The sequence below is a fragment of the Parasteatoda tepidariorum genome, chromosome 5 (genome assembly GCF_982258835.1).
Source record: "Parasteatoda tepidariorum strain Cologne lab strain chromosome 5, Ptep-v5.0, whole genome shotgun sequence".
Classification (NCBI taxonomy): domain Eukaryota; kingdom Metazoa; phylum Arthropoda; class Arachnida; order Araneae; family Theridiidae; genus Parasteatoda; species Parasteatoda tepidariorum.
Genome location: NC_141759.1, coordinates 31,621,171 through 31,630,702, shown reverse-complemented (window position 1 = coordinate 31,630,702; position 9,532 = coordinate 31,621,171). Strand labels below are relative to the sequence as shown.

General features: G+C 29.0%; 1 protein-coding gene across 1 annotated transcript; it reads left to right on the top strand.

Annotated features, from left to right (window-relative positions):
* The first annotated feature begins 297 nt into the window (after nt 1–297).
* On the top strand, nt 298–753 carry LOC147808901 (uncharacterized). Its single transcript, XM_087162727.1, has one exon. The coding sequence runs from the start codon at nt 298–300 to the stop codon at nt 751–753; it is 456 nt and encodes a 151-aa protein (XP_087018853.1).
* The last annotated feature ends 8,779 nt before the right edge of the window (nt 754–9,532 follow it).

Here is a 9,532-nt window from a genome sequence, read left to right as displayed (position 1 = left end):
CAAGATTTTTGAAAGAAAACAATAGAAAGTAGAGTAGGAGAAGAATCATTTAACAGCGCACAATACGAAAAATCTAAATTTGTTCCAGACAGTAATGCAGTTAAACTTCCAAAATTAAACATAAATAAATTTTACGGTGAAACAACATTATGGCTTGAATTTTGGAATCAATTTCAAATCGCGATCCATGAAAATGAAAGTTTAACTGAGGTACAAAAATTTACTTATTTAAAAAGCTTACTTGGTGGAATTGCATTAAATGCTATTAAAGGGTTTGCTTTGACTAAAGAAAATTATATGAAAAGTATAGAATTGTTAAAAGATAGAATCAAAAGTGTTTTAACTGCAGAAAAATTAGAAGAAGCTGAAAACCTTTGGTTGACACACGTACAAGCAAAGAACTACAGTAAGGATATAGATTGCTTAAAGGAAGGACAACATTTACAGAAGTGCTCAAAAATCAGAGACTTAAATCCGTTCATTTCTGACAAAGGGATTCTACTTGTGGGTGGAAGACTACAGCACTCCAATTTGAACTACTATGAAAAACATTCAATACTATTACCATCAAAAACTAAATTTACAGAACTGATAGTGAAAGAAGCACACGAAAAGACCCTTCACTCTGGTATTTCAAACACATTAACACAGGTACGAGAAAAAATTTGGATTCCGAAAGGTCGGCATTTTATTAAGTCAATACTTGGAAGATGCGTCTTATGTAAAAGATTCAATGTTCGATCAGGAAGATAAATTATGGCTCCTCTTCCTAAAGACAGAATAGAACAGTCACCTCCATTTTCAGTTACAGGCCTGGATTTTGCTGAACCCTTATTTGTGAAAGATTCTGACAGTAAATTTTACATCATGCTATGCACCTGTGCAGTTACACGAGCGATACATCTGGAAATAGTTTCCAGTTTAACAACTGAAGCATTTTTACTTGCTTTTCGTCGCTTCATATCCAGAAGAGGAATATTTTGAGCAGTTCTGAAGTGAGTGAGTTTTATTCCTCAAAAGGAATAAGGTGGAAATTCATCGTTGAAAGAGCACCCTGGTGGGGTGGATTCTACGAGCGAATGGTTCGTTCAATGAAAATCATTCTTAGGAAATTACTGAGGAAAACATCTTTGACTAGTGAAGAACTAGAAACAGTTCTATGTGAAATAGAAGCTGTGATTAACTCGAGGCCTATTACTTAAGTGACTACAGACTCTCCAGATACTTTTCCTCTAACGCCATCCCACATGCTACTTGGAAGACGATTAATAAGTTTACCGTGAGTTTAGTTATCCGGTATTGACTGCATGATTGACAAAAAAATGATAATTAAAAAATTTAAATATCGAGGAAGACTTATAAATCAATTTTGGAAGAAATGGAAAAGGGATTATCTTTTAAATTTAAGAGCTGTCAATTATGTAAATTTGGATAAAGGTAATCAAAAATTTAAGGTAAATGATATTGTTTTGATTCATGATGACAAACTTCCAAGGAGCATGTGGAAACTTGAAAAAATTATGGAAACATTTCAAGGACGTGATAACAAAATAAGAGCATGTGCTTTGAAAACAGATACGTCAATAATAAAACGTTCTATAAATTTATTATATAATTTAGAAGTGAACAATTAAATTAATATGAACATTCTATTTGAACTTTAAATTCACATTTATTATTATTTGAACATTTTATTTTACAATATTACTTAAGATAATCATTCAACTTACAAATTAAGTTTATCTTAAGATATTATTTGAACTTTTTTATTTAAGGAAAATATGCATACATATATATTTTCTTGTTTAAATGCATGTTTGTTTAAAATTGAAATATTTTGCATGTGAAAGAATTTGTGTTGTGAAAGTTGCTTGATTTATTATTCATGATATGATAATTTAATTTCATCAATTGATATTTACTTAAATTTCAATAATTTCATTTATAAGGTAATAATTTTTTAAAGGTTTGAACTAATGCTCATGAAACATATTATTTTAAGAATTCGATTAATAGTATTGCATTATAATCTTTATATAATTAAAAAGGGCTCATATTGTAAAAGGGTAAGATTATATTATATTTTAAATATTGGTACCTTACATTTGAGAAAAATAACTTTGATAAATATATGAAATGACTAAATTGTTATGAACTAAGAGTTCATCGGGGGGAAGTGTGTTAATAATATTTCTCCATATCAATTATAATTTCTAAAACTCAATAGATGGCGCTCTGCGCAGTAATGTAAAATCATTAGTTTTCTAATCAGTTTCCTCCATGACACTGTACCATTATCATCATCCTTTTGTTATTAAATATATATTATGTTAAAAGGTGTTTGTTATGATTGAAACCCCGAGATCTGAGATCATATCACCGTATTTAACAGTAGGCACGTAAACCTATATTGAATGTTCATCAAGAATTATTGAGATTTCGAAATTATTGATTATAACTATCGAATATATCAATCATACATACGTAATATGAGTTTGCATATTCTATTATATCAATTTAGTTATTTAAAAAAGTTCTTAAAGTTAAAAGATATTTTAAACATAAGTGGAATATGTTATACATTGCACAATAATTTGCACAAAAAAAAATCATTATTCAGTAAAAAAATTCATTAAAAATTCATTATTAGAAATCTACTGAATTTTGACTTTTAAAGCTAGAGGATCTATGGGGAAAAAAGGGACTTTAAAAGAGCGTAAAGGCCAAATCTATATCACAAACCTTTTTTCAATTTTTTAAAGCTCAAAATGTTTTTTTTTAAAGATTTTTTTTGCAGTTTCTTTGCGCTTCTTAAACATTTGCTTAACGCTATTTTTTCGGAGCTCTGACGCCTTGGAAAATGAAAAAGCCATATTTTAAGTTCCTTACCCATGAAGCAATGAGATGATTTCAAACTATATGTGTAATCTTGCCATGAAGAATTATCTGGGCTTCTGGACAGACAAATAACTTAAATACTTGAAAAGTTATTAAACTTTATTTAAAAATCGCCAATTTGGTGAGATTTTTCCACCTAGATGAAAATTATCAAAATTAATGCAGCATTGGAGTTAGATTTTAAATATTAAAAAATTACACCAGAAATGTAAACTGTGCCTTTTATCCAATTGATATTTTACACCATTTTCAAAATAAGCGTCGACAGAACAGGCTTCAGATAGGCAGGCTAAACTTTACATAACAGTCATGAGTAACAGTTGCTAACTCACAGCATTTATAAAAATAGTATATTATTCGCAAAAAGCCTAATTCCATATCACGAAAAATCCTTCGAAAAGCAACTTCACTCAATTCTTTCAAAAACTATTTATCTTCATATTTTTGTTAATTTTAAATAATTATTCTGTTCGATAATCAACATTTTTACTTATAATAAATTAAGCCTAACTATTATTTGAGTGTCTTTTCTATAGTTTTATTATTATTTTTTTAAATGATACTTACAAAAGAGAAGTCATAATTCTATGCAAAAAAATCTTTAAAAACAACGATTCGTTATTATTTACATGAAGCTCATGTTAAAATTTATTCAAATATTTTATTTTTAATAATTTTTATAACGGAATTATATCGCGTAAATGAACTTGCACTAAAAAAAAAATGCATGAAAACAGTGATTCACTATAATTAAAAATTTTAGTTACAGAAAACTAATACTTAATAGCGTTTAACTAATACTTAAATGCCTTTCTTATAGTTTCATTTTTTTTTTGAAAATAATACTCATAAAGGAATAGTAATAATTTTATGCAAACAAAAAATAAATAAAAAAATTTTAAATTTTTTTTTTATTCCAATGCCTATCTGGAGAATAACCTTTCGTCATACAAACATCTGAAGAATAGATTTGTTGGCCACTCTTTCAGGGGCACCATTTTAGGTGGGCCAACATAATTCCCGCAGGAAGGACAGATGGTACAGAGAATGAAGGAACATCCGTGCCTTGCCCGGGATTCAAACTCAAAACCTTTCTAACGCAAGACCCCCCACACTGGCCGGTCCACAAAGGTTAACAACGATTTGCTGATGTCCACAGCTATTGTTAAAATTCATTTAAATACATTTGTTTTAATTTTATTTAATTTTTAAAAGGAATCAAATCTTGTAAATGATTAATTATATGAAAACAATGATTCACTATTATCAAGATTCTAAATATGTAAATTAGAATCAAAATTTATTCCTGTGCGTTTTCTATAGATTACATTTTTTCTTAAAAAAGAGACTTTCATCTTAAAGTGATATTTTTGTTCAAAATATGTCTAAAAACAACGATTATGTTATCATCAACAAGAAATTCTTATGAAAATTTATTCAAATATTTTTTTGCTCTCAACGTGGGAACGAAATATGTCGTTTAGATTCTACGATACAAATAACTCAAAATAAAACGCATCCCCGGGGTCATTTTAGTCTAAATTGCTTTTGCATTCAAATATTATAACAGAAAAAAAAAGTTATATCTATTTGAGCTCAAATTGCATTCGAAAGTAATGTATTTTCGCACTTCGAAATGACAGCTTCGCCTCACACCATTTCACCTTCGTGCCAAAATAATTATACATATTCTTCTCGCTCTTTTTCAGTTCACGTTCGTAAACATAAATTTACAGTGCAGAAAGCGAGCATTTTGAGGTATTTAGTGAACATCCATCATACTTAGCTTCCCACGTAAGAGTAAATATTAGAAGAAGATGAGGCTAATTCTAGTTCCTCTCCTTCTCAGCGCTGTTATTATTTGCAGTTACGAAGTGTTCACTTAGAACTTGCAGCTCATTTATAATGAAGTTACTTAAATACTGGTTTTTTAAGTTTAGAAACTATAAAATAGACAAGAAGAATTTTGTAGGTCATAATTTATGAGGAAAACAGTCAGTTTTTGTAACAAAAAGAAGAAAATTATGAGAGTTTAGCCCATTACTGGCTATATTTCATGCGCTAGAACTGTGTAAAAGTGAGACTATTTTGGACAAAAACTACTGCTTATAAATATTTATTTTCATTTAAATGTCCATTAGAGTAACAGTTGCGAGAAACTGCTACTTATAAATATTTATTTCTTAGAAATGTCTATTGGAGGAAGATATGTTAAAAATGGCTACTTGCATTTTTTCTACACAATCTCGTTTACGAATATAAAAAAGAAAAGAAAAGTTAAAGCAAAAACAAGCAAACCTTTTTGTGTTTTAAATTGTTATTTTTCAAAACAACTTTAAATGTATATCTGTGGAATTTAATTTTTCTAAGCAGTTATTTCCTTTTTTGTAATGTTGCTTACTTGCTGGTTTTTAAGTTTAGGGACTATAAAATAGGCAAGGAGAATTTGGTGAGTCATAATTTATGATGAAAGCAATCAGGTAAGTGACTTCTGTAAATGATAGTAGAAAATTATGAGAGTTTCGACAATTACTGGCTATATTTCATACATTTGCATTTCTATATACTCGTTAATGGAGAGAAGAGCACAAGTATAATTCTTATGTATTAAAGTTTTATGGAAAATAGTGCAATACGTTTCTTTTTTTCTCTTTTTTCTGAAGATAATCGACCTGCAAAACCAAAAAAGTGAAATTTTTTATCAATTTTAAATTTATTGCAAAATATTGAGCGACATTCATGGAAGACATTCAGATATTCACATAATTTTGAAAATGAAAAGTATAGCAAAAATTGTTTTTTTTTTTTTAAATTTAAAGCTCCTTTTATACATAAATACTGGGTCCTAAATTTAGAAACAAGAAGAATTTTGTCGGTCATAATTTCTTATGAAAAGAATCAATTGGGTAGTCTCTGTTGCAAATAGAACGAAATTATGAGAGTTTCATCAATTACTGGCTATATTTTATGCATCAGAAAAGTTCAAAAATCAGATTGTTATCTACTTTTGATCAAGGAGGCCACAACCGAAAACAATTTCGAAAGTGTAGAAAATAATCTAAGAAATAAATTATATTTGCAATTGCTATCAAATAAATTAAAGAGGATGATCTAGATGTTAAAATGTGGAACACAATCTAGGTTAGCACATAATAATTTAGTGCTTGAGAATCGATTCAAATTGATTTTGACTGTATCCATAACTGACAACCTATACGGTCGTTGAAAAAACTTTAGTGTCTGTAAAAGAACAATAAAATTTGGAAGAGTTTTAAAATAAGAAAACTATTAAGACATTAATAAGCATATTTAGCCAACAAATAGATCTTATCTTCATATTTTTTTAATCATTGATTCATCGTGGTGGTTTAAATTTTTTTTTAAACTTTAAACTTCAAGATTTAATACGCAAAAACGCTAATGTCCCTACCACTAACAAGGGAAACTAGGGAAGTGTGACTCGCCAATTTTGAAATAAACTAGTGGGATGTATGCCTTATGAGGAATAATTTTAGGGGGCAACATTCGTTTCGGCCCATAATACATAAAAATTGATAAAAAAATAAACAGATAAAAAATAATTCAATATATAGAAAAATCGATATTTTATAACTTCAATGCAGACTATTAGTTATTGTAATTACCTCATACTCCAATTAATTTTGTGGTACTTTCAAGTACTATATAATGCATATTTATTGTCAAAATTGATTTCGAAAATTTTATATATCTGTAGTTTTTCAGAAGAACATATTAGGTTAATTTAAAAAAAAAATTGACATCAAATTTTTTTAACTTTTTTTCTTCAAAAAATTTTCCAAATTAATTGGAGTATGTAATTGCAAACCAATTAATTAATAATTATTAATTAATTAATTTTCTAATTAATTTATTAATTAGCAAATTAATTAATTAACCAATTAATTACAAATTAATTGGAGAATGAAACAGTTACAATAACTAATAGTCTGCATTGAAGTAATAAAATACCGATTTTTCTATATATAGAATTATTTTTATCTCTTATAGGACCTTCTATGGGCCGAAACGAATGTTGCCCCCTAAAATTATTCTTCATAAGGCAGACACCCCACTAGTTTATTTCAAAATTTGTGAGTCACACTTCCCTAGTTTCCCTAGTAAGAAAATTATTTCTCAATCGTAGTACACTTTTACAGCTTTGCCATATTTATATAGAGCTTACTCTTATTTAAATGTAAATAGTTTTCCTCGCTTGCGATGTATGCGATTTTCTAAATCCCACAAAAAAGTTTTGTATTTGTTGTGTAATTTTTTTTTAGCGGGTGATGTTTAAAAGAAAGCAATTTTTTTTTCCTCTCTAAAAACTATTTTTTAAAAACTTGTCATTTTTCCTTGATATGCAAAAACTTTTTGTGCGAATTCCGCTCATCTATGCTAGAGATCTAATATTAGAATGATAAAGAAAAATTATTGCACAAATTGAAATAATCATACTTTATATATTCCAAATCAGTTCAAAATACCAGGCAAAGAGAATTTTTTTCAATTTAAAGTTTTATAACTGCTGTTGAACAGCCGACTGAATTTTCAGTTTACAACTACCATTGTTCAACACCGTATCCTTGTATTTCGAACCCGATCCAGAAGACAATGGAACTCCTGGGTCAAGTATTGGTTGAAATTTGCTTTCGTGGAGGACTTTTTGATGGAATTAACTAGCATTTGCGCTACATGAAAAGGAAAACCATGAAATTCTCCAATGGATAGTCCGACGGCAAAGGGTGTTCTAACCCATGATTCGTCTACCACTGAGGATATTTTACGTCAGCAATGTAGTCGGTGCGAGCCGGATGCGGAATTAGAACCAACCAGCTACTTGCCGGGATTCGAACCCGGTTCACCTCATGGGGAGGCAAGCGTTCTGACCCTTGAGTAACCACGGCTCCAAATTGACTATTGTAAGCATCCAAATTATAGCAACAAAACCAGTTTCAAAATTTCCAACTCGAAAAAGAAAATAGAGTTATAGGCGTATTTAAACTCCACCTTTTGAGAAAAATGGGATACCGGTATCCCTTTTACATATTTATTTTTCGGATGCTATAATTACATGCAAAAATATATTTTTAATTGTTGTGGTATTTTTTAATTGTAAAAAAACATTACAAAATTATTATTTGGAAGTAAGCGGTGTTAGGAAGATTTTACCTTTAACCAAGAAACCGACACCTTTATTTCATGCTGTTAACTATAAATTATTAAAAGGTAAATATAATATTTTTCACTTATTTTGTCCTAAATTAATACAAAATAAATAAAAATATGTTCAACAAAAATTCTGCTTCCAAAGATTAGGTCAAATAAGGAACAAAAACAAATATTCAAGAGGAAAAAGGATTTTGAATTGGTGTTTATCTGTGACAGGAATAATTGGATTGTGATAGAGTGGAGGGAACTTTTGGCCTCTGAAGCCACCTTTAAAGTGCTTAAATAACTTTGACTTATACTGTAAAAGGCAATGATTTAACCTTTCAGGTGATTGTATTTTTAAAAGCTTGTAGATTTTGATGTCCGTGATAAGAATCCGAACATTCTTACAAATTCAGCGCATTTCCTTTCATCTCTGATACAATGTTGCCAACTCTTTACTTTCTTATCATTAACAAGAGAAATAATAACAGACGAAGGAAACTTTTTTCGCATGAATAGTATAAAAAGTCATTGTCTTTAAATTTAGAGTTATCGAATATAGTACTACATTTAAAAGAAATATATTGATAATGCATACTTACAATATCCATTATAAGAATCGAAAGATTTCTACAAATTCTTTTTCAATTGAATAATAAAAAAAGTTACTGTCTTTAAATTTAGAGTTACCGAATATAGTACTACATTTAAAAGAAATGAAATATATTCATAAAGCATACTTCATACACAATGTCAGTATGAATTCTGAAAGTGCGGTATTTTACTCAAAAAAATATATTTACTGTGTGAACGTTATTTTAGCTGTAGCATAAATTTAAATTAAAATGTATTTTCAATAAATAGTTTGTTTAAAGCAAACATTGAATAATTTTATTGACTTGATAGACGCATTACTTAATCTTTATTTATATATTTAGTTTTACACAATTATCGATTTATTTGCTTTACATTTGTTCATTTATTTATGTGCGAAGATTGAATTACTAAGTAATTAAAATATGGTCCTTAGAGAGATAGTAGAAAGAGAGATAACTGAAAGAGAAAGAGAATAAGGAGATAAACAGAAAGTGGTGAGAGCGAGAGAGTAAAGAAATAGTTGAGAGATAGTAGAGACTGAGAGAGTGTAGAGAAATAATAGAGAAAGAGAGATGTGGAGGAAAACAGAAGAGAAAGAGTGATAGTAGAGAAAAACAGAAGAGAAAGAGATAATAGAGAGAAAGAGAAGTAATAAAGACAGGGAAATAATAGAGAAAGAGAGTAAAGAAAGAAACAGAAGGTGAAAAGAGCAAGAGAGTAGAGAAATAGTAGAGAGAGACAGCAAAGATAGAGTAGACAGATATTAGAGACTGAGGAAGTGTAGAGAGACACTAGAGAAGGAGAGATAGTACAGAGAAAGGAGAGGGAAATTTAAGAGAAAGAGATAGTTGAGAGAGAGGAGAAA